The sequence below is a fragment of the Alligator sinensis genome, unplaced genomic scaffold, assembly GCF_000455745.1.
Source record: "Alligator sinensis unplaced genomic scaffold, ASM45574v1 scaffold223_1, whole genome shotgun sequence".
NCBI lineage: Eukaryota > Metazoa > Chordata > Crocodylia > Alligatoridae > Alligator > Alligator sinensis.
In genome coordinates, this window is record NW_005841936.1 from 1,014,466 (window position 1) to 1,041,229 (window position 26,764).

Genomic DNA, 26,764 nt, shown 5'->3' on the forward strand with positions numbered 1-26,764 from the left:
CGTCTCCGCGCGGGGAGCAAGCGGGACGCAGTGCGGCTCTCCTGCACGTTTGTTTATGCAGCTGTCAGGACCGCCCCCCCCCCCAGGCGGGTGCCCTCGCCGCCCCCTCCTGCGCTTGCGCAGGGCTTCGGCTTCGTAGCTTCTGCGCAGGTGTAAAGCGGTCGGTCTTGGGGCGCGGACGTGTGCGGTACTGTTGGTCTCGTTTATCCGCGCCGGGGCCATGGGCAAGCTCAACGTGGTGATGCTGCGGTACCTCGCGCGGGACCACTTCCGGGTGCTGACCGCGGTAAGGAGCGGCCTGGCTGCCCTCGTGGTGCGTCCGGTAGCGCGGCCTGCGGTGCTGAGCAGGGGCTGGTAGGGAATCTTTGCTGGATGGGAGACCGCGGCGCGCCGGGAAAAGACAGGCCGCGCTGTCCCTATGTTGAGATCCGTCCCCTGCCACTGCAGGAGGCTCGCTTTCCCCTCTGGATACAGGCGGCTAGAGCTGGCCTGAGTGCCCTGCCCTGCCCTGCCCTGCCTGGAAGGCTTCCTGTGAGATTTCATTTCAACTCAGCCATTGAAAAGCAAACACTTTGAGGGAGATGCTTCAGCCTGGCAGCCACCTGTTGTCTCAGCTTTGCGTTGCATTGCATGAGCTGTTGCAGGGCAAGGCTGATGGCCAAAAACACCTGCTCTAATACAGGCACTGTTGGTACCACACATTGAATTCAAATGGCAGTAGCAGTGAGAGCAAATCGTTTGCAAAAACCTGTCTACGTTTCGGTACTGCTCCCATCGCTGGGGTACGGGACACAAAAGCATCTCCTTAGTAAATCAGAAGCTTCCAGGAGCATCAAAGTGAAACTTGGAGAAGAAGGTATCATTATAACACAATGTCTAAAGTTGTGATTCTCAACCAGAGTCCCTTGAGATATTTTCAAGAGTACCATGTGTTGGGCTGAAACTTGAGCCCTACTTCTCAGAGGGTAGGGAGAACTATGTGATTAACCCAGAGTACTCATCCAATAAGCAGTCAGAAGCTTTATTAACTACAAAAATATCCACTAAGTACAAAGCAACTAATCAGCTGGGTTTGCCAGTAAATAAGTAGTCAGCTTTACTGGGCTTGCCAGTGTGTAAGCAGGCAGTCACAAAAACTGAGCGTGTTAACGTGAATCTCACTGCATCACAGTGATGATGTGATACCATACAATATGGTAATAATACAATACTAATACAATACTACTATCTAGAGAGGTTACTCAGGAGTCACTCCCCACAGTTAGCCACACTGAGTGAGCTTCCTGGATTGCGCTGCTCCAAGTCCGAAGGCTTGATCCTCCCTTAGAAATCCACGCAGATGGTATAAATGGCGAACAGCGATCTTGCTTATGCTATTTAACCCTTTAGTGATGTCACCCTTTCTAATACTAGCCAAGCTTGTTATGTAGTGTTTGGCATATAGATCATAGGTTTACAATAAAACAGCCTTACACACTTGGAGTATTCTTCTGTTATTTTCCCGTTATTGTCCTGTTCCCACACTAATTAATCCCAACGGACACCACGTTATCTCAATTTATTGTTTTATTGTTCTGGATATTCCCTGGCATTTTACTGGGGTTAAGTTTAGGCCAGTCATTGCCAGTCTTTTAACTGAATCATCTCAAAAAGACTTCTGGGAGCTTGGTCAATTTGACATGACCAGATTTAATTTTCCTTGCAACACCTTGGAGTGCCACGCCATGTTAACACCAGTAGCTGTGCCAACATGATTCACGGGGTAAAACTGGAGATTTTAGCTAGGAATCCAGTGTTAGAAACACGCTGACCCATGGTAGCTTTCTAGGTCTTTTGCAACAAGAATTGCTGTATTATTTTTCCACACTCAAAAAAAAAAATGAAAACTAACAGCTGGCATTTCCTGATGGGTGCCTTGAGTCAAAAGGTTGAGAACCACTGCTCTAAAGCAACAGAAAAGTTGGGTTGCAGTCACCCAGGGTTTCCAAGCTGGGTCCCACTTTGTGGGGCCTTGCAACTCCAATTGAATTTCTCTTAGCAACCCTGGTTTACCAATCCCTAGTTTCAGATTCCCTGCTGTAGGAAGAGGGAGAAACATTCCTCCTGTCATCTGTCACTCCTGTTGGCTTTTAAGTAATGGGTTGTTTCCTAAATAGTATGGAAGTTGCCTGCTGAATTTCCCAAGTATGAAGCACACCAGAGGGCGTATGTTTATATTCCCCCAAACAAGAGGTTTTCCATATGCATTATCTGTCATTTTCTTATCAAAGAACTGTCTCATTACTGCTAATGCATTTAAACGCAGAGCTAATAAAAGAAAAATGTATGCTATTTACTATGTGGGGTTTGTATCAATTTATCTGCAAAAATAAGCTTAGGCTTGATGTAGAGAATGACTTTACTTCATTGGCTAGTCAAAAAACTATTGTACATCTAACTTTTTTTATTTCTATCCCAGGTGGAAATGGGCATGAAGAACCATGAAATTGTTCCTGCTAGTTTGATTGCCTCCATAGCTAGCCTTAAATATGGCGGATGTAACAAAGTTTTGAGGGAATTAGTGAAGCACAAGCTCTTAGCTTATGAACGAACTAAAAGTGAGTACGAGTCCCACACCAGCATTTATATTCTGTTTTAAAGTGTTGACTTAGTTCAGTGGTGTAATTGCAGCAGTATTCTGCTGAGTTAAAAATTTAGCCAAGTTACGGGTGTTGCACAGGTACTCTTGCACTTTTCAATGAGGTCTGCTTCTCAGAGGAACCAGCCTTTGGTAGTTCAGTGACTAAGTAGCTGAATACATTTATACCTTCTCTTATCCATTCCATGTACTATGATTTTACAATGCATAGCTTACATATATGTAATCCAGCAAAGGATTATATCAGGGTGGTCTATCTGTGGCACAAGTGGCACGGGCAGCCTCTGTGTGGGGCACATGGCAGGTCAGGAAGAGGACATGCAGCACAGCAGCAGATAGGGCAGGAGGCTGAAGGCAGAGCAGGAGATGAGATGGGGAGAACAGAGCAAGAAACAGAAAGCAGTTCAGGTAGGAAAAGGCTATTGGAGGGTGCATAGCTAATATGTGGCACTCCTGCCAAAAAGGTTGGTGCTCATTGCATTACTTTGTCATATTATCAGTACTGTAAATGATTAAGTACAGAAACATTCTTTTTCATAACAACTTACATGTGCAGTTTATATAAAATAATTCAGTGTTTCATGTTCTAAAGAAGGACTATCATTTTATCAAAAGAGAATATCCTTTCTTTTATATCATGCATCCTATCCTTTTTACTGCAAGTCTGTGTGTCTTGGAAGAAAATAACAATGTGGAAGCAAATAAGATGTTTGTTAGGAAAAGGTTACCTTTCTTTTTTTGGAGGGATGGGGAATAAAACTTCAGATCATACTGCCGAACCATTTGTCTTTCTCTGTATTAGAAGAATCCAGTTGTCTTGTATTTCTCACAGTCTCCCTTCTCTTCTGCCTTCACTCTCCATCAATTTTTTCTTTTTTTTAAATCTTCCTTGGTACAGTAGTATTGTATTATTACCATATTGCTTCACTGCCTTAATTTTGAAGCCATCTCAGAATGAGGTTTTTTGTAAATTTTAGTTAGCTAAAAAGAAACATTTGAGACTACTTACAGCATGACATGATTTAAAATGAAAGACCTGTATTAAAGGTGGTATGTAAATAACAATTAATAGTGTTTCAATCACTTGATTCTCTCTTATACAGCTGTCCAGGGTTACCGACTGACTAACACAGGGTACGATTACCTTGCTTTGAAAACTCTGTCTTTTCGACAAGTGATTACTTCTATTGGAAACCAGATGGGTGTTGGTAAAGAATCAGGTAAATATTTTAAATGCACAGAACTATTATATTACTCATGTCTCATGAGTAATCCGATAAATCTTTTTCAGGATAGATTAATTAATTTACCAGAAATACATAGTCACTCTGTTTGAAATACTGCACAATGCCATCAGTTTGCTTTCTTCTCGAGAATAACTAGAAAATTTCCCCTTAACTTCATGATTTTATTTAAAACTTAAGTAGTCATTTGAAATGCTAGTTTATAGATGGATGACATTTATTGCGCATTTATTGGAGAGTTTAATTTCTTTAAAGACCAGTGGACAGCTTGCGGAAAGCTCTCAAAGGCACTTAAGTGAGATTGTGGAGCCATTAAGTTAAAGTGAGTTCTGCCATTGACTTCATGAAGCTGAAATTTCACTGTTTGTTTTGATACAGTGCTGTTTCTGCAGAGTGCAGTTTGTCTGCTTTGAAGATAAAGAACAACTACGCATAGTTGAGAATTCTGGTTTCTAGTGTTCCATCTGCATTAAGGATAAATGCTACAGAATCATGGGTTTAGTTCTCTCTTGTCCTTGTAAGGTTACATACACTGAACTGTTTTCCAGTCTGTTTTGGTAAAATGGTGCATCATCAGCTTCTGCAGCCTGCCTGGAAGTGAGATTGGATCCCAAGGCAGAATAAGAACTGGCCAAGTAATAACTTGATAGCTCTTAGCCTTGTGTGAAATAGGTAATCTGGATGGGTTTTAAACAGCATTAGGAGGAGGAAGGGTATTGTGGAACTGATTTGAGAGAGCCAGCTACATTTCTAAAGAAATATTTATAATGTCTGGATTCCTGTTGCACCAGGATGCAAAGAATCAAAGAAAGTACAAACACTATTGAGATTTTATTTAAATCCACAGTGCTTAACAAGTTTGTGCAACAAAAGGAGCACTTTTGTGTTTATATGTAAAGTGTAAACAAGTTGCAGGTGCTGGAACTAGCCATGATAATGTCAGACTTTCTTGCTGATGACAGGATTCAGGGGTTCCTTGGCTTCTATAATTTACTCCATATTCAGAGCCACTGTATGATGCCTACACTAAAATTTGTCTTACCTCATGAAGGATCATTTCAAAAGCTTGGGAACAAGTAGAAGAACATGAAGTGTTCTTTATCTTTCATTCTGACATGCCATTGGTCATATCAAAATTGAATCTATTAAAGTATTCAAAATGTTTCTAGCATTATTAGGACATTGGTTTTCACATTTAGATTTCAATATATGTAGCTGCTGTTTGTGCCCTGGTGTTGAACTGATATTCCAAAAGCTTGTTCTGGTGAACATAATGAATGAACAAAATGTGGCATAGAAAACTAGCAATTTTACACAAACATTTAACATGTTTGATACTTTTTAAATTTTTTTTTCATTTTTATAGATATTTACATAGTTGCAAATGAAGAGGGGAAGCAGTTTGCATTAAAACTGCATAGACTTGGGAGGACCTCCTTTCGTAACCTGAAAAATAAACGTGATTATCATAAGCATCGACACAAAATGTCCTGGCTGTATTTGTCCCGCCTGGCTGCCATGAAGGAATTTGCCTACATGAAGGTATTTTGGTCATAAAGGCAACTGTTCATACCCGGAAGTTACCAACATCAAAGTAGCAGACTGGAAAAGAGGATGTGCAGGTGTTTTTCAGGTCCCCATTTATAACCCTTGCTAACCCTAGTTTTGAAGTTAGTTTTTGTATTGTAGATGGGATCCCTAATGTGGACTTTCAGCAAAGTGGAGCCATGGTATTATAGTCTGTCTTCCTTGTAAAGCAAAGTGTTTTGTGTAAGAATATGAAATGAATTTCACGAGGCAAGGATTTTTGTGGGTGAATTTCAGAAAAGAAGTTTTTAACAAGTGCAGGGAACTGGTGGACAGGATGCCCTGGGAGGCAAGTCTGAGGGGAAAAAGAATCCAGAAGAGCTGGCTGTACCTAAAGGAGATCAGCCTGGCTAGACTGCAGTCTCTTTAATGAGTTGAAACTCAAAAAGGAATGCTACAAGAATTGGAAATTCTGTTATTGTAGTAGGAAAGAGAGATTTGTAAGAGTATTGCACAGGCATGCAGGGAAAAAATTAGGAAAGCTAAGGCACATTTTGAAATGCAGCCGGCAAGGGACATAAAAGGAGATAAGGGATTCTGCAAGTATGTTAAAAGTAAGAAGACGACAAGAGAAACCATAGGTCCCTTACGGAACGTAGAAGGCAGTGTCATTACAGATGATTTGGAAAAGGCTGAAGTGTTTAATGCCTTTTACTTCAATTTTCACAAATAGGGGAAGCTACCAGATGTGTGCCATTGGCAGCAAAATGCTGAAAGACACAAACAGCCTAGAGCAAGGATGCTTAATCCCTGGCCTGTAGATCATATCTGGCCCACAGCACCTGTCATCCAGCCCATGGGGCTTCCCACGGGTCTGGAAATTTGATTCCAGGGGAGTGTGGCAGTGTTCTCTTGCCACCAGATTTCCAGACCCATGGTACCCAATGCCAGCATGCAGGGCCAGGTGCCAGCCCCTCAGGGCCCCAACATGCAAATATGTAGAGAGTAATTATAGATTCAAGCTGCCACAGGGGAAATTTAGGTCAAAGATTAGGAGGAACTTCCTGACTATGAGGGTCTAGCAATAATAAGCAAGCATTGGAACAGGCTACTTGGAAAATTATGGAATCAACATCTTCGGATAAGATTATTTTAGTGGTTGCCTTCCAAAAAATTCTGTAGCACCATTAGTAGGTATGGCTTACTGGGCTGAAAATGGCAAGGTTTGTGTTCATCTCAATCTCTAGCAATTAGGGAATGGCAATCTCTAAGATTTAACCCTGTAAGAACAATAAGCCTAATACAGTTCTACAGTGTTGTTCTGTCTCTCTATATAGTCCTTCTCTTTGCTGTATAAATGTCATTTCCTGTTTTATTATAGCACTGTTTGATTTTTTTTGGTCCTCTGCCTAAGTGGCTGGAGCTATTAGGTGAGCAAAGTTTGTTAGAATTTAATTCTAGCTACAATCAAATTGACTATGTCATCAGCTATCTTTGTAGTCTGACAAGTTTATTTGATTAGGATGATGTTCTTCTCTAATTAAAAAAAAACGCTTAGTCACTTAAGTAGGACTTAAGACAAGTGAATAAAAGTGTAATTTTTTTCATATTGAATTTCTCCATATATTTAAACAGTACGCAGGATGAATCTTAATCATTTGTATATTTCATTCATCCTGAAACAGTATCTTTGCCTTGTCTGTATCATGTTGTTTGTAATATATCTTCTTTTTACACAGTAAAGTCAGACTATTAGTGATTCTTTCTGTATCATGGTTCTGCTTAAAGCATGGTAGATGCTGTACTTTCACCAGAAGGCCTAAACTGTGCTGCTAAATATTTGCAATTTAATATAAAGAACTCTCCTGAGAATTAATGGATTGCCTTGTTGTTCATTAGTTTAACCTTCCAGTATGTCTTCTTTTTCTAGGCTTTACATGACAGAAAATTTCCTGTTCCAGAGCCAATAGACTACAATAGACATGCAGTAGTTATGGAACTTGTTAATGGTTATCCTCTGTAAGTACTGGCACTTGAACTATTAATTCCCATTTAAAACTCAATTGCAAATAATATTTATGGAAATCCTACTGGAAGCACTTGTTTAAAGATACTGATTTGGTAGTGTAGGTAAAAAGATATTTTGTCAGGAATCTCTGATCTTGGTTTTTTTGTCCATATGAGGCAAATTGCGACTTCACAGACTTCACAGGATTTTGCACTACTCATAGATGAGTATGGTCTGTTGAGAAAAAGGTTGTCTTGGTCTACCCAGAACAACATGATAATGTAGCCATCCCATTTCAGGTTTGGGAACTTGTGCATGTTGAAAGAGAGCACAACGTGCCACAGCATTGCCTTGCACTATATAGATATGCCATATAGGTATCGGGCGCTTGTGGCCCAGTCTCACTGTGGTTACAGATCAGCATTGAAAATCTAGTTTATATGAAGGGGAATTGATTTATGCTGTCCTCTTTTCCCATCTCATCCAAAGAAATGGATTTTTCCTTAGTCCAATAAAAAACTAAAGCAGTTTGGAATATTTTTTACTAAAACGCAGCTCACAAAAACAGTAATGGGACAACAAACTTTCACTTCTGCTCCTGGTAAAGAATTTTTTTTCCCCAAGCATGTCTTGTGTGGTCTTTCTTCAGCATCAGTTCTTGAAAATAACTCAACTTCATTACTTTTCTTTCTAAATTTGTAAAGCAATCATCTTTTCTTTTATGTATCCATACTTTTGTTTTCTAACAGCAGTGCTAAAAGCAAATAATCTTAGTCAGGAGAGGTTATTTAAATTATAAGCAGTGGTTACCTATTGTCCACAAATATTTTAGAACCTTTAAAATATCATTAAAGTTAGCTTGTGAAGGACTGGTTTGGTTTGTTTGCATGGTTGAATGCATAAGGCCAGTTTGGTAATAGAGATAGAACTGATACAACTTTTTATCCTGCACCCAAAAGTAAATCAACTATCATTTTAAAACAAACCAGTTCATATTCTGTGTTACAAGGTAGGCAACTGAAGTATGTTTTGTTTTGGGGGGGGCGGGGCATTATAGCATAACCAACAGGTTGGCATCAGAGTATCCTGGAGGAATTCAAGTGAACTTAGAAATCAGAACATTTCTGGATTTAATCCTTCATTTTGCTAATTTAAGTGTCTGACATAAGTTCAAATCAATTCTGGTTTAAACAAGAATGAGTTCTGTAGCCCGAGTTAAAATCAGACAGGTTGTAATCCATGCCACAAATATGACAAAGCAAACAAACCTCTAAAAGAGTACAAATATGTCCTGTTTAGATGTTTTCTTTGGCCAAAATGTAGGTATTCTCCCAATTAAGGAGAAAAATGTATAAAAATTATGGAGTTCTTAAGTCTGTATATTTCTAAGCACCATAAGAAGGCCCAATTATTTGTGTTGCTAAGTCTTATTTCCCTGAAAGTCTGACTTTAAACTAAAGATTTTTAGACTTGGGTAAAAATCTCATTAGACAGTCCAGTCTTCAGATAGTATAGTGTGTGTTGAACACGTGGCCAGCTGGTGTCCTTACTCTTGTTTTCAGCTTGGAAGTCTGTGTAGTTTTGCAGTGTAGCGTTCATTCATTCCCTTAATATTTGGATATTTTTTTACGTTTAGGTGCCAAGTACGTCAAATAGAAGACCCTGCTTCTGTGTACAGTGAGCTAATGGAACTAATTGTAAAACTTGCCAACCATGGCTTGATTCATGGTGATTTCAATGAGTTTAATCTTATGTTGGATGATGAGGACCAGGTCACCATGATAGATTTCCCTCAGATGGTGTCAATATCTCATCCAAATGCTGAATGGTATGTATCAAGTCTAGGGGCATTTTCACAATCAATTTGACTATGTAAGATTGATTTAAATTTGTAAGCACTGACTTTTCACATTCATGTACACTCCCTAACTTTCTTCTAGAAATGTAATCAGGTGCCACAGAATGTACGTGGGATGATTATCAAGTGACAGAAATGTTGGTTTACAGTGAATATGTAGTTGGTCAGTTCTTGCAGAGATTCTCAGGTCACTTTCAAGGAAAAAGAAGCATAAATGAATGCTGTACAATTAACTTCTATCGCTTAAGTTCTCTTTTTTTAGTTATGTACTAACCACTTTGTCTTTTTCAATAAAAAAGACAAAAACTTGATTATAAATGGTGATTTCCTTACTAGTGATTTCCTTATGAGAACAACTGTGTTTAATAATAATAGGTTTGATACAGCTGGAAGAATCTCATTATTCTAAAATTTGGAAAACTGTATGTGGTGAGGGGTGTGGGAGGCCTAATACATGGATACTATTAGAATTTCTAATAATGGAAATTGTGATGTGAAGGTTGGTGTTTTACAGAATTAATAAATTGGTTGCAGACTTGTAATCTTTTAATTCTAGGCAATATTCTGTTTTCCACCAGGTATTTTAACAGAGATGTTAAATGTATTCAAGAGTTTTTTAAGAAGCGTTTCAGCTATGAAAGTGAACTTTTTCCAACTTTCCAGGATATTAGGTAAGAACTTTAATCAAGAGACATTTCTTGTTTCCATAACGGAATGCCATTTGTACCAGTTCTGTATACTGAGAAAGCTGACTAAAATGTTCTGATCTGGTTTTCAGCAATTCACTGCTAAAAAGTTCCATGAATAATTTTGACGTGTTTTTGCTGGAAAGTTGTGGGGAGAGTAAGCTGGACTTTAACCTTTTGGTGATGTACAAGGCAAAATTGTTAAATGAATTCCAGAGCTTTCAAAATGGAAATTGGCTTTTTTAAGTTATCTCTGTCCCTTTTTTGAAACTCATAACAAAACCATTTTGAGCACGTGATTTGGAAATTGTTCAAATAATAAACCCTACTATGCCATTTTCAGTGACTTCAGAGGGGGAAGCATACTATAATGTGAATGTGCTTATATATAATTGTGATATGTTCAGAATCAGAGTTTTGGGGTACACACTTTATGTATACAATATAATAACAAACCTAACTTTAAATCATAATTAAAGTTGACTTCTGCTAAAGTCAGCTGATGACAATATTGTGCAACCGGGTGGTTGGAAGTGATTGGACAATGAGTTTAGCATGCGGACACGCGCATAAATGAGATTGTACTTGTATCAAGCCACTTGTATTCACATTAAGTACAGTGAGACTACATGGTACCATTTCCACATGTGTAAGGACATAAACAGACCTTGCCAAATGAAGTGGATCATCCGTACCAGGATGTATGCTAGTACAGCCCATCCGCTTCATTGGACAAAACAGACATTGCCCATTTTCCCAGGTCAGGGCCCTGCCACTCATGGAAACAGCTGGAACCAGTCCTGTGGGACAACATTCAGGGTACCCCTCTGCAAATGGAGAAACTCCAGGTTTCCCCACTAGCACAGTAATGCCCTGGAAATCCCCAGGCACTTCTTTGCTGGCAGAGAAACCCAGGGTTACTCTGTTTGTGGAGACATACCTGGAGTGTCAAATTTGCTCTAATGCAGTCCAGGGACCACAGTCGAATATTAATGCTCACCTGAGGAATCTGGCATGGGAGAACTTGGGCAGATACTCCTGGGGTTTCAGGGGCCTGATCCTGCATGTCCCTAGAATGGGAATTACTGGGGTGCACAGGATCAGAACCATTGAAGCCCTGGCTGTGCCTGCCAGGATGCCTGGAGAGCATGGGTTACTCTGGGCTGCACATGCTCTCCTGGCTTAAAGCAAACAGACATCGACCTTAAAACATCAGCACAAAAATCATACCACCTGTGCTGCTGCCACAAAAAATGTTTATGGCAGGACAAATGCAAACCCTAAGCATGACAAGACCTATCCCACTATTAATCCTTCAGTACTGACTAAAGGATTGTACACTTCAGTAATTTCAAAAATAAATAAAATGAGTACTACGTACTGATTTACTACGTTGAGAGCATTCTCATTTGTGCCTCTATCTTGTTCTCTTTTTCCAGGAGAGAGTGTTCTCTCGATGTTGAGATTGCAGCAAGTGGTTATACAAAAGAAATGCAGGAGGATGATGAACTGCTTTACCCAATTGGCCCTGACAGTGATGAACATAAAGCAGAGTTCCCACCACTTGTTGATGACTTTGGACAGAAAGTAAAGCTGTGTAGTGCAGATGAAGAGGATGAAAGAGGTTTCACAGATGAATCGGATGATGACCTTGAAAATAGATCCACCAAAGACCTAATATCTTGTGATGAAGATGATGATACTGTTGAAAGAAGTAAAAGCACACAAAGTTTAGATGTTACAGAGTTGGTCCATGCTGTAAAAGAAGTTGAAGGTCACCATGTAGTAGAGAAAACCAGTGGCAAAGCAGAGCATTCTATAGTAGATCTTTCTGAGAGCAGGAAGAGAACTGAAGCCATGAGTGAAGACTGGGAAGATCAGAAAGGTCTGCACAATAAGGAGTATGAAGATGAATGCCCTGATCTGGTTGACTTGTCAGCATTAAACAGAGAATTCAGACCTTTCAGGTATAGAATCATACTAACCATGTCAAAGAGATTCTGTCTACTCTCCCCTCTTCCCCTTCACTTGACCTTTTATGAGTAGTTCAAGAAATGCTGCTGTGCAGCCACCCTTGTTACAATAGAAAACAAAAGAATCTATTAATCTTTATTCTTAAAATAACATCTTTCTTTCTTTTGACCTGATGCTGGTTAATCTACAGAGTAATATTAATGTTTATAATACTTTTCAGTGAGACAGATGAGTTGACCTACTCTTGAATACCTATTATAATAAAGAGTCTTGCGAGCCTGAATTAACTCAACTTACTTTCCACAGTTGAGACATTAAAAAAAAGAAATAGCTAAGTTGATTTGTACTAGTGAAAAAGTGCATCACATTAGAATATTCCCTATATAATAACTCTTGCCATACAGTTTACACGTAGAATACTATTACCTGAAGTTAAATTCTTCCTGTTAAGATGAGCACAAATTCCATGGGATGTGTTATCCAGTTGCACTAATATTAAGATCTGTTATTTTAGATGTTAATTTCTTGCCTGGCCTGTTTAGAGTTCCCTGCTAACTTCTATTCTAGACCCTCTGTACATGAAACCATAGCTCAGTAAAAACATTGAATCTGTAGCAGAATGAGTACAGACCACTTCGTTCCCCTACCCTTAGCTCGTCTGTCAGTGTTTAATTAAATGACTAGCCTGGGCTGGTCAGCACCCTGATGTCCAAAATGACATAGATAGCCAATATTAAACTAGTATTTTTATATCATGCGCATTACTGGCAAGGGAATTAGAAATAGATATCACGTGTTTCTACGTCTAGGCTGGGAAATGCTGCTTCCATGGCTTGTTTCAGCTTTTGTCCTTGTATGATTTGAGTTCTTCTCTTTCCCACTGCTTTAGACATGTTGGAAATTAGTATTTTAGTCATAAAAATGGAACATTTTTTTCTCAGCTGCATGTCACTGCTGTGCTGACGAATGATTTTTTTTTTACTAGTGAGAACATTGCAAAGTTAATATAGTGATTCTAGAAGCAAACCTGTCGAGTTCAACTTTGCCTCATACACCAAATAACTTCCAGTTACCAATTCTTTTTTTTTCCTATGGGTGGCTAACATTGGACAAATGCAGCTTAATTTTCAAATCTTAATTTGAGTTTACATTGGCCGTCAAATCCCTCTTACTGAGATAATTTGATAGGGAGATAATTGAACAAGCATAAACTTGAAACACCACAATGTCACTTTTAGTTTTCTAGAATCACATCTCATGCATTTAATATATTCTTGTCTATTGTATTGTATGAGGCATTGCATTTCTAATCTATGACACAAATTATCACTTTGATATTTCAAAAAGTAAATTTTCCATGTACTAGAAATAGTAAATTGTGCTGGAAATTTTCAGATTAAATCTTTAAAACGATTTGAAAATGAGGGTCATGAAGATAATGAATTATTTGTCTGTTTTTTACTAGATGAAATAAAAATCTAATTTATATATTGTAGAAATGAAGAGAGTATGGTTCACATCAATGAACACAGAAAAAGAACCACAAGTATCACTTCAACTGGCAGTGTTGGGAGCTGTTCAACAATTCCTCCGGTAACTAATGCATACATATTTTCTAGTTTACATCCATTGCTTGTTAAAGTTTTAAATCTGCTGATGTTACATTGTCAAAACTTGTTTTTCAGCTTTTGGGGGGTAAGTCTGAATGCTTGGAGTCAGGTGTCTGTATGTTCTGTGATCCTAGAGTTTCCTTTGATTCCACCACAAGTCCCAGAACTGGGTGGTAGAATATAAGCTTTCCTTTTACTTTTTTCTGTTTAAAAATAGCCTTGACCTCCTGCTTGGAGATGGTTTTAAAATACAAAACATATGCCAAAAAAGTAAAACTCGGGCCACGTATAACGTTGTGCAGTCTTCAAAACCTGTGTGAAATCTTAGCTCTTACACGAACTGTCCTATTTATCTCATGTAGTGACAATTCTGAAATTTGATAACAATATAAATGTTAAAACTTATGTCACTGTTCATCATTTCAGTAGAAGTATCCAGCCAACTTGGATGCTACCTTATCCCATTGTCTCAGATCTTGACACTTTGTGATGTACAACAAATTTCAACTGTCTCAACCTGCTACTGGGAGTACACATTAAGGCTAAGTACAGACAGTCAACAAGCCTGAGGTACAATCAGTTCAATATAGGCAGCTTTCCCGGCGCCCCTTTCCACGCCCCCCCTGCTCCCCTCTCCAGCTGCGTAGGTTGAACTGATAACCAAATTAACTGATGCTCAGTTTTCAGTTGGGAAAGGCAGAGGGAGGCCTACACTGACCTGGGCCAGTAAGTGAGAGATGCAAAAGCGCCGACCGCTGAGCCAGCAGGAAAACTGGAAGTGCATTTCCGCCGGCACTTCCAGTTTTGCGGCTGGCACTTTCAGGGGGTGCATGGCCGATCTCAGGGGGTGTGCATGCACCCGCTATGTGTCGCCAGTGGTATGTAGATTTTATTTATGTTTTCTAATCAAAAAGATCAGACCAGAAAGGCCCCAGATGGTATATTTGTTCTCTGGGGTCTTGCTTGTACAAGGTCCCCATGTAAAAGATGTATAAAATAGCACTTCTATCTGGCTCCTATGTCTTTTCATGCCAGTTGCAAAGATTTAAATAGGAAAGGAATGGCATATACACATACCCTTTGAATATATAATCACTCTGTACTTCAAGTGGAATAGAGAAGAATGGTATAGCCTTTTTAAGTGCCCATATTAAAGCATTAGAAACAAGTAACAATCCCCATGTTTTCCATTGTGTTGTGCTGGTTTATTTTTGCTATTTGCTAAATTTACAGAGTATTTCTTCATACAGGGGGAGTGGTAGACTTAAAATGAAGCAAGGTATTATTTGGCCCTCTCACCTCCCCTATTCCTAAAATGTTCACATGAAATTACTTCACTGCTTGATTTCAGCAATGTAAACCCAAGTGAGATAATTTTACTAGCTGTGTGTAATACTTCAATATGTCACTCCAGAATAAGAATCGTTTGGCTTCATCTGTCATATTTCAGATAACTGATTTCATTTTAGAAAGCTTACTGAAGGTAAGAAAGACGGAATGATCTGTTCTGGTTAATAGGCCTTCCACTATACCAAATGATAAAATAGTTCATTTATTTTTGCTGACATACCTCACTAGTCAATTAAACTTTTTATGGGCTGAAATATTATATGACAGTAAATTAGTGATTATTAATCAAGTTGCAGTGTGAGCTTTTTAAGGTGCTGCAAAACATTAGCACTGTTAGGTGTGCAAACACCAACACATGATTTACAAGATAAGCCCAGAGATTTCAAATAGGAATCTATGGTGTCAAAAACATTCTGAGCCATTGGAGTCTTTCTGAGTATTTTTCCATGATCAAAAAATAACTAAAGGCTAAATGCTGGCATTTTCTGAGGGGTGACTTGAATCTAATGAGGGAGTGCCTTGAGCCTAAAAAAAGGTTTGAGAACCACTACACTAGATGCTTTCCCCTATAAATCAGGTAAGATTGTTCAATCTACATTTCCATTGCATTTAGGATTAGAAAAACTGTAAATTCTGTAAACCATTTTAGGAATCTACTCTTACTCAAAAGTCCTCATGGTTAATTTCATGATCAAAATGTCTAAATTATCATTACTTTTTTTACATGCTGCCACAGAGTACACCATCTAGAAATATTTGTTTAATAATCAGTAGATGGCTGTGGTTATTATTTTGATAGCCTCTTTTCATTCTCAGTAGTTTCCTATAGCAAGGATTTCATTTATTAGAATAGTACTGTAATATCCAGTTAACTGATGCTTTTATTCCTACCAAGTAGCCTTGTTTTATACGAGAGCGCCTCCCGGTGGTTATGTTGTCTTGGTTATGTTGTCTATAGATCATTTTTCCATTTTGATTTTTAGTGTATGGGATTTCAAGATCCATATTTTATATAAAATAATCTTGAAAAAAGGATTCAGTTATTGACGTAAATTCAGCTAAAACAGTTTCCAGAATTTAGCATGCAAACAATGTGTATTTTCATATATTATACTTTGTGCCAGATTAACAGACTGAAGAGTTGGCAACATTCCTGTGATATCTTGGGTATCCCCTGGCTAAAAGGATGAGCTGACAGAACTAAGGCACAAATATAGAAATTAAGTTAATGTCACAGGATTAAGAGAGAGGCATTTCTGGACCCAAAGAGAAGAACACTTTTAAAATCTTTTAGATTCAAGAACCACTTGAGGGCAGTAGCAGTTATGAGTGCATATGCTTCTTTGAGTGCTACCCAGGAACAGCCAGAAAAGAAATAGTAGTAAAACCCAGCATATGAGAAGCTGTTTTTTAAAAGTCTGAGCGCACAAAGGGTTGAATCCTAATTGGCACTTGTATAGCACTTTAATGCTATTTTTGACACAAAACATATGGGTGCTTATATACATACATTGAGGTTACTCCAACGCACTGTAATTACAGCGCATGAGAGCAGACTCAATTTATAGATTCTGCTGGAGTGTGGCAATTACTCCTGTGTCGTGTGTATCAGCATCCCTGCAGTGAAAAATGGTAGCGGAGGTGGGTGCCTTAACTCAAGTGCCCCCACTGCCATTTCTCAGTGCAGGGACACTGATGCATGTGATGCCCTGGGTGCTTTAATTAGTACTCCCCACCCCCCCCAGCACATGTGTAAGTGCCATGGTTACTAAGTAGCCTTACTTACTCTGCCCTTCCTTTCTTGGCATGTTCTGTAGGCTGTACTCAGGCTTTATGTGCACTCGGACAAAATGGAATTACCTTAATGTTGAAGAAGTCCCAATACTTTAAAAAACCCCCAGCTATTAAATGTTTGATGCTGAATGAGGAGGAGGAGGAGGACCCTGTCAGCTTTTACCTCAATAGCTTAGTGGATAGAGCATTTTCCCAGGAAATGGAAGACCAGGGTACTCCAGGCCAGGAGTGGGCAGCCTGTAGCACAGGTGCCACAGGTGGCACGTGCAGCCTCTGTGTGGGCACACGGCAGACTGGGGAGAGGACAGGCAATATAGAGGTAGACAGGACAGGAGTAGGTAGCACCGCATCAAATCAGGCAGGGAGCAGAAAGGTGAGCAGCAAATTGGGTAAGGGAAGGAGAGCAGAGTGTCACTTGAGGATGGTGCAGAGCTAATTTGTGGCATGCTGCCAAAAAGTTGGCCCCACTGTTCCAGGCAGTGCCAGATCTGGTGGTTAAAGTACTTTCCTGGAAAGCAGGAACTGAAGCTTAAAACCCCCTCTAGGTAGTGGGGTCCTAGAATAGAAGTCTTCTATTCTCTGGCCAAATGTCAGACTAGAAAAGTCCTCGTCTCCCACTCCATTTTACTCTCAGCAGGTGTGTGTGTACAGTGCTCCAGTCCTGCCACAAGTAGAAACAGAATCCAAACTGTGCAGGAGTTCCAAAAATTGCAGGTATGTGGTTACATAAATGCCACATAGGCACGTGGGGGTGTGCAAAACAGGCCGTATTTGATTTGGATTCAGATTTGGCCAAAATTGGGGACAGGGATTCAATTCGTTGATTCAGATCAGTGTCCCAGTTTGATTCGTTCAAATCTGAAGATTCGATGCTGATTCTGAGAATCGGCAGTTCAGCCACAGACACAGCTTTAAATGTTTTTTCTACGTACCGCGAGGTATCAGGCATGGCTCGTGAACACTGAGATGGTGGGGCAGATGGAGTGTGGGGGGGCCTCCTGCTTGCTTGGCGATGAACCCGGAAGTGGACTGGAACTACTTCAGGTCCACTTCTGGGTCTGCTACCACGTGCACTGGGACACCCCTCCTCCCCACCCACCCCCATGCTCGTATGGGACACTCCATCTGCCCCAGCATCTCAGCATTCATGAGCCGCCTAGTACCTTGAGGTACACAGAATAAACATTTAAAGCTGTGTCTATGGCCGAATCATCGAATCTCTCCAAATCGATTTGGAGGGTTCCAGTTTGATTCAGAGAGATTAAAGGGTCTCCTGATTCAATTCAGAGATTCAGACCGAACCTCCGCCAAATTGAATCAGCAGCCAAAGCTTCGCACAGTCCTAGTGACTAGCAAGAACAGCTCTTCTAAAGATATCAGGGTGTAAAAGCATACTGGAACATGTTCAACCAACTTCTGCCTAGCAAATATATCAGTATTCACAGAACTAGGAGGACTGAAACAGGTGAAAGGTTGGTAGGAAAGGTATTGGAGCCAAAAAAAAAAAAGCACTAGATTAAATGAGTTTGTCACATAAAAGATGGGCCCACAATTGACGTAAATCAAGTAAGGGAACACCTCTAGAGGTTCGATATCCACAAGTGTGCGAGCCTGGACGGAATGCACCCGAGAGTTTTGAAGGAGCTGGCAGACATCATAGCATGCCCTATGGCGAAAACATTTGAGAACTTGTGGCACTTGGGAGAGGCACTGGAGGCCTGGAAAAGAGCCAACGTGATCCTGATCTTTAAGAAGGGAAGGAAGGAAAACCCAAGGAATTACAGACCAATTAGTCTGATATCCATCCCTGAAGATCATGAAGAAAATGTTCAAGGGTTCCATCAGCAGCAGGCTAACGGAAGGCAACTTTCTGAGCACTAGCCAACATGGCTTTGTTGCTGGAAGGTCCTGCCTGACCAACCTCAGCTCCTTCTATGACCAGGTGACGCACTGCCTGGACAAGGGAGACAAGGTTGATGTCATATATCTGGATTTCAAGAAGGCCTTTGATTTGGTCTCCTATGATGTCCATATGGCTAAGCTGGAGAATTGCATCCTCAACCATCTCACAGTCCGATGGCTGCGAAACTGGCTTTGGGGTCGGACCCAAAGAGTGTTAGTTGATGGGAGCAAATCAGCTTGGTGCAAGGTGACCAGTGGTGTCCCTCAGTGCTCAAGCCAGTTCTCTTCAACATCGTCATAAATGATCTAAATTTGGGTGTCAGCTGCAGACTGGCAAAGTTTGTGGACGACACTAAACTATGGGGGAAGGCAGTCACACTGGAAGATAGGCTGGGGATACAGGCTAACCTGGATAAGCTCGCAAGGTGAACAGACCAAGACCTGATGGCCTTTAACACAGAGAAGTGCAAGGTGCTCCATCTTGGGAGGAAGAACCAGCATCATACTTATAGACTCAGCAGTGCTACACGCACCAGCACCACGACCAAAAGAGATTTGGGGTCTTAAGTGACCACAAAATGAACATGAGCCACCAATGCGATGCCATAGCCGGCAAAGCAAACCAAACTTTGGCATGCATCTACTGATGCATCTCAAGCAAAACCAGGGACATCATCCTCCCGCTCTACTCAGCCTTAGTGAGGCCGCATCTAGAGTACTGCATCCAGTTTTGGCCCCCCTACTTCTGAAGGGACATGGATAAACTTGAGAGAGTCCAAAGGAGAGTCACCTGCATGATCAAAGGCCAAGAGAGCAAGCCTTACTAAGAGAGGCTGAGGGACATGGGCTTTTCAGCCTGGAGAAGAGAAGGCTCAGGAGGGATTTGGTGGCAGCCTATAAGTATTTAAGGGGCATGGACCAGGATCTGGGAGAACAGTTGTTCACCAGGGCTTCCCAAGAGATAACTAGATCCAACAGCCACAAACTTCTGGAAGGCTGATTTAGACTGGACATGAGGAAAAACTTTACAGTCCAAGCGTCCAGGGAGGTAGTGCAAGCACCTACTCTGGACTCATTCAAAAGGCGTCTGGATGTTTATCTTGCTGAGATCATTTGACCCCAGCAGACTTCCTGCCTATGGCAGAGGTCTGAACTCGATGATCTCGCGAGGTCCCTTCCAGCCCCTAATGTCTATGAAGTCTATGAAGAAAATAATCACAGAAGCAAAATTCTGCATAGGAGGTGGCACAAAATTACTGTGAGTAGGAATAAAGTAAATTTAGACTTCTGGGAGCTATAGTTAATGTTTGGTTTTGTTTATCTCTAAAATGTTGTTGCATTATTTTGCACATTAGGTTTATAAAGTACTAATTGCTTCCTATTCCATGAAAATGAAGCAATCTGGAAATGGTTATTGGAACAGTGATCAAAAAGAAAAGCTGGGATAAGGAAGATGCAACACTCGTTAAGGAATTAAAACAATTTTTTTAGAGGAATTTGCATTAGGCATCTACTTTAAAAAAATCTAAAATTTACCATAAAAGTAAAATGCAAATTAGCAGTGTGTTTGCAAAAGTAAAAATTGTAATGAATCAGATATGATATGGCTTTGGCATAATATGCCTACCCTATGAGGATTTTGAAGCCTTCATTAAAATAATAGCTCATTTAACGATGTATGCAATGTGAATATGTATGTAATATCAGGAATTATTCTGGGCTATATATAAACAGTAGCATAGTAATAGGCATGTGCAAATTTTGGGCAATACCCAAATTGATAAGTTACAGAAAAAAAACAGCTCTTTTTTGGCTAAAGGTTTTGAAATATTATGGAATGGAGACTTACATAGCTATCTTACTGTGTTCACACGAGTTTGAATAAGGAGTTATTCAAACTGGGACAAGGAAAATATGTAAATTCTGCAGAGTTTTAAAATAATGAAGCATAAACTGTTTAGTTCAAGGATTTCAACCTGCTCTTAGTGTGATTATGATGAATAGGCTAATAAGACTTCTCTGTTCAGAGGTAGTAGGGCTTGTAGAATTTTCTGAGCCCAATTTACAGTTCCAAGGACTTCATGCAAGAAAGAACTTTTGGTGCCTTTTTGGCATTTATGCAGCAGTACTTTTCCAGGCAGTTCGTATATACATTTCCCAGAAAAAAAAACGTTTACTATTCCAGACCACAAGGGGGAGAAATTTGATTTCAAGATTTCAGAATATTTCTTAGGGGGAAAAAAAGGTCAAAACTTATTAAGGTGATTTTTAGAAGGTTATCTACAACTGTTCTTCCCCAAACAAAGTATGGTCAAATGCCCTAAGTAGCTAAGAAAAGGGAGGTACTTAGCACAACTGCTTTGTAAATGCTTGGGGTGTCTTCAAAAGATCAGCTTCTACACCCAAAGCATCCCATCAAGTCACAGTTCATAGTGACTTCTTGACTGACAGAATCCTGATTCAACTTCGACATTGCTATACTCCTATATAATTGTAAAATACACTATCATAAACTGTATAACATAGTGCAGTTAACACTAACGTGGTTAACTAGGTTACTTGTAGGATCATCAATCTTTGTATCTCCTGAATATGTTTTTAACTCTGCAGTTTTCTAATGCTGTGTGTGTCTAGATCCTTGGCTTCTCCTCTAATTTATACTTGCCACCCTTTGTTAAGTTTATGAAAAGGATTATGTGACATGGTTGCCTGCAAGATCAGGGAACTGAACTCTTTCATCTTAATCTTGTTTTGCATGCTGCTTTTTTAGTTAGCCCAAAAGACTTCATATCATTTGGTAGATGCTACTTTTTTGCTCACCAGACTATACTTTAGCTTATTTAATTAAGAATTTCTATAGGTAACGTATATCTTTGCATTCTTAATTTTTACATGTTTTCTTATGTTAGAGAACATTGAATGAAACATTTCCCATTTACTAGATTAGGGTTCTCCAACTTGTGGCCCATGCAATCCACAAGGGGTTAATTTGTAGCCTCCCAAGCTGCTACCTGGCCACTGCTCCTCCCCCTTGCTCCAGCTGCAGCACAGCTGGGGTCTCAGTGCTCCCTACCCTCATCCGCCTTCCACTTCCTGCCCCCACTCTGGGGAGGAGGGCACCACAGCATAGCCCACCCTTCTGGGGGGAGCCTGCAGACTAGACCACCTACACAGCATGCTGCAGTGAGGGAGCCCGTGACCAAGGTACCTGCACCCACACAATGCAGCAGGAAGGATGCCACATGTGCACAGGATGCTGGTGCCTATGCATGGAGCGCAGTGGAGTGGGGAGCCTGCACAGCATGTGGCCCCCAGCTTCAGCCACTTAGAAATTAGACATCCTTGTACTGTTAAATAATTAACTTGCATTTGCATAGAGATATAAATTTGCATGGGGATATACATTTGGATAGTAAATAGACTCAAAATATTGAAGTAATATTTTAAATTGTTGTTATTAAATAAATCTGCTTTGAATGTGCTGGCTATATACAGGAAAATGTTTATCAAACTGTTCTGCATTTGAATTTGGTCTATAGTGGTATGTGTGTGTGTACGTGTGCATATATAGCTAGTGAGAGAAACTTCAATACTTCAGAGCTAGGAGATATATTCACGCCTCATTTTTATTCAGTGATTGAAGTAGAAAAACAAACTTTCCTGCCTTTTCAACTCCCAGTCACTCAACTTTCAATGAGCTAGTCATTGAACCAAAATAGAACTTAATTTGTTTTTATTATGATTATTATCCATCCAAGAGTTTTCCTGATAATTCTCCCCACAGAACTAGTCATGTTTGTTTAAAAGGGAAAAATGAACTGTGGTATCACATAGAAAGTTGGGCTGCAATAGGCTGCTAAAGTTTCACTGGATGATTTGGTCTGGCACAGTTTTTCAGTTAAACTTCTTGTTCTCGTCAGTCCTATTGTACAGTCTGTGCCCCTTACTAGTTTCTAGTCTGTGATTATTAAGTGAATAGTTGGCTGAATTGTAGTCGCTCCTCAGAGGAGAGTAATCCACAGCCAAAACTTGCTAAGCTGTGCTTTGAATTTTGTGATATGCAGCTGCTACCATCATAGAGAATCCAATTATGAAAGAAGATTAAAGGAGTTTGATTTATGTAGCTTAAAATGGAGAGGAAATGTGATTACTCTTTACAAGTGCACTCATGGACTGAAATATTAGGGAGGGGAAAAGCTTTCTAGGCTGAAAACACTTGTATACGTTCAAGAGGCTACAAAATGGTGACAGAAATTTAGATTGAAATCTCATTTCCAGTTGGAGAGGAAGGTTTTGGAGGTCTTCTGAGCCAGGTAGCAAGGGCAAAAAACCTGAATTGCTTTAAGATTGAATTGGATATATTTATGGAAGGAACAGTATGACAGGACAACGATTCTGGCTCAGTGATCAGTATGTTTGTTATGTGGAATCGTGTATTTGAAATCCCTGGGTTAAGGTAAAAAGCAGTATTAGAGTGATATAGCCATGATGGTCCAGGAATTGTGTAAAAGGCAAGGATTTCTTAGGGTGAAATCTTTTATTGAACTGACTGCATAGTTGGGATAGAGTTAGACAAGCTTTTGAATGCAAGACATCCTTCATCAGGTCTGGGAAGTAAAGGGCAGCACAGCATAGTAAAAAATAATTGGGCATGGGAGGGGAGAAATTTCCAAAGGTAGCAGATAAACAATTAACAGAAAAAAAGAAGCTGATTACTGGGAGATCAAGGCCTTTCAAAAAGAAGGAGGGTTGTTATCACCTTTCCTGTGTGGGAAGAAGAATTCAGGAAGCAGGTAAGTCATCATAATGTGCCTTTGTAACAGAGAGCCTGGGGGGCTCCCTGTGCCTTCAAGATAAAAGCAGCCCAGCCAGGGTGCACTGCAGGCTAGGCAAGAGCAAGGGGGCAAATGAGACAATTAGTAGGCATTGGCATGCAACCTGTTTACTGGAAGTGGGCAGGGCCCCCGAGAGGATTTAAGCCTGGGGCTTGGGCTAGCAAGCCAGTCTAGCCCTGCCAGCCTCAGGGTTAGGAGCTCCTGCCCAGGAGAGCTACCCAGGGACACTAGACCCTCTGCTTTGCTGCCTGCAGGAACACTGAGACTTGGGGAGCGCACAAAGGTCATTTGTATACATGCTTGCGCCTGGCGTTGTTGGGCATACAGTTGTATAAGTGGCAAAATGCGCGTCAGCGCTGAGAAAATGGCAGCAGAGTGCTTTTGAAATAAAACAAATAGGTGTTTTAGTTCAAAAGCACACCACCACCATTTTCTGCGGCGGTGTATTCCTTATTCTAATTTTTTATAAAAGTGCACTGTAAATTGTATAGCCAGCCATCTGCCCGCACTACAGGGGAAAAACTAAACAACAAATTCCAGAACAAATAAGTTCTCTCTGTTAGCAGCAGTTGCTATTTAAATATTAAACATTTCCTTGATAGATGTAGTTAGTTTGATCACTACTTCCCATGTTTAGTAAAGGAGGAGTGTTAAAAATATGTCTGCAAAGTAAAAAAAAAAAAAAAAATTATCAAGACCTAGGAATATCCTCTAGGTAACTTTTTAATATTTTAACTTTAAAAGGGCTTTATTGAATTTCATAAGCATCAAGGCTTACTGTTATTTTTAAATACTTCTGTATAAAGGAATTTGGCATAGAAAGTATTGAATGCATATAAGTTGTTATATGTGTCTTAAAACTAATATGTGGAGTTTTTAATTATTTTTAGGAACTGGTGAAAGAGAAGATAAAGCGACAACTGACTAAACAACAGAAAGCTGCTCAGCGGCGACGGTTGCAGAAGGGAGAGGCAAATATTTATACTAAACAGCGGCGAGAAAATATGCACAACATTAAGTCAAGTTTGGATGCAACTAGTTTTTGGGGCTAGATAATTGAAACTTGCCATAGAGCATTAGCATTTTTGTCCACAGTTCATGAATCGGAGAAAAACAGACTACACAGCAGTAACTTTTTGTAAATTGGAATGTGCATATATTCAATAAATGTCCTTGCTACAGTAACCTTTTTGTTTTGTGTTTTGTATTGTAGTCAAAGCCTAACTTAAGTCAGTGGTAAGGGGGCACAGTGAATATAGGTACACTGAAGTAATAACCTAGAGTATTTTTTATAAGCGGATTTTACTGTAGTGATTAGATTGAGATTCTTAATAGAGCAAGAGTGCCAAAAACACAAGACATTGTGGCAATTAATGCTGTTGCCACTCATTCCACTGCCAAATTTTGAGCTCTGTAAGCAGGATCTAGAGCACAAAACCATATCATCTGACTAGCAGGGTCACCCATGGATCTGGAAATCTGACAGTGGCGGGGAGCTTTGGCTCTAGGAGCCACAACACTTAACACTGCTGCAGTGGGCCAGATGACATGGCCCTCTGCTCCGGATTGGGCCCAAGGCCCAGCCTGTGGGACTAGATGAGCTTGATGCCCCTGTAACAAAGGGCTCCTTTTCAAAACCTATTTTAACAATTCCAAGAAACGGGAGGGAAAATCCCCGCTCATATATTATTTGAGTTTAGTTGAAGAGTCTTTATCATGTGCACCTGAAAACAACCAAGGTTATTAACACCTTCACAGAATCTTAGTCTTTGTACTCATACAAAGACTAATAATCCTTATATTAAGAGGAGAGCTTTGAACTCAGAGACTCTTATTTATTGTCCCTTCGCTCCAAGGCTTGGTGCATAAATGCATCGAAAAATTAGAGGTAAAAATGATGTTGTACAGGTCTGGCAGTCACTCAGCCTCTCAGTTTGTCGATGTAGTTGCCAATGAATGCAGATCTTGTGCATCTTTTCCATGATCATCTGCAAAAGACTATATACCTGTCTTTATTGCCATGGTTTACAGATAATAATTTTCTCTTGTATTTTGAAAATCTAGAACAGGGCTTCCCAACTTTTTCCTCAGCATGACCCCTTTTAAACGTTGGAAATTTGTTGCGACCCCAAAATGATGCAGACAAGATCAAGAAGTCATAAATGGCATTACAGTGTTTGTGATCTTTATATTTTTCATTTAAAACCTTTGACATCATTTTAACTTCTTTTTAGATTTAAAAAACAATGTTGAATACAAAGTCTAAAAAGGCTATTAAATGCATTCATTTGACATTTATTTCAATTGCTTTAACTATTGATTATATTTACTGTGCCACCATACTGTTAACCTTAGATGTCACAGTTGCTAAATTGAGACTTAAAAATATATAATGCACAGAAATTATACAGGAAACTAAACTGCCATTATTTTTCACTGTTGATGTTGCTAACCTTGCTCAATACAACCATCTGCTAAACTCCCACTAACAATAAAGCAATACAAACCAAAAGAAAAAAAATGCAGCATACTTGATAACGTACTCTTTTAACCAGAAAAACAGTAAATGTCGTACTATATTCAATGATGTGCCAGAGAAAATAAATGTGTGTGTGTATATATATTTTTATATAGATAGATATAGTTTATCAATGCAAATTATACCTTATTCCAACTAAAATGTTAAACCACAAACAACACACATGGAAGAAGCCCTGAACATTAAACTGATATTACCTAGTGTAGGAATTAGCTAGCAGATAAACATAGTTATATGCAAATTCTCGTGCTAAGTGACATAAAAGCTTTACTGTTACCTGAGCTCGTGTGACACCTGGGCCTGAGCATCCCAACACAACTTGTCAAAGTTTAGTTTTGTGGTAGAACAATGCAATAACTCACTTCAAATGAGGCCCTTGGTGACTGCACTGACACAGACCATAGCAGTCTTGAATTTTAATTTATGGCAAGACAATTCCTTTACATATCGCTTGAAAAACGGCCTTGGCTTTCTTCGTGTTCTTTGTGAACTCAGGTGGCATTTAAGTTTATTAGGTTTCATGCTCTCTGCGGACAAAACAACCTGGCACAAAACACACTGCAGCCTTTTTTTCCCCACTCACCTCAGTACTTGTAAATCCAAGCCCAATGAAGTATTCATCACATTCCCGCTTTCGTGTCTTGCACTACTTTTGTTTCCTGTTCTCATCCTTGTCGTTAGTTTTACTGCTAGAGCTCGAAGCAGAAACTTTTTGGAAAAAACATCCATGTTAGATTTTTCTGTCATATAAAACGTATTTCAGCCAGCCAACAGCAACATACTGATTTTACATCAGCTT

The 26,764-nt window shown here is 39.8% G+C and overlaps 1 protein-coding gene across 1 annotated transcript; it reads left to right on the forward strand.

Annotated features, from left to right (window-relative positions):
* The first annotated feature begins 117 nt into the window (after window positions 1–117).
* RIOK2 (RIO kinase 2) lies at window positions 118–24,611 on the forward strand. Its single transcript, XM_006019694.3, has 10 exons — window positions 118–286; window positions 2,459–2,597; window positions 3,742–3,858; window positions 5,249–5,424; window positions 7,340–7,428; window positions 9,054–9,245; window positions 9,854–9,946; window positions 11,401–11,928; window positions 13,432–13,528; window positions 24,317–24,611. The coding sequence occupies exons 1-10, from the start codon at window positions 221–223 to the stop codon at window positions 24,476–24,478; spliced, it is 1,659 nt and encodes a 552-aa protein (XP_006019756.1). The 5' UTR covers window positions 118–220; the 3' UTR covers window positions 24,479–24,611.
* Window positions 24,612–26,764: the final 2,153 nt, after the last annotated feature.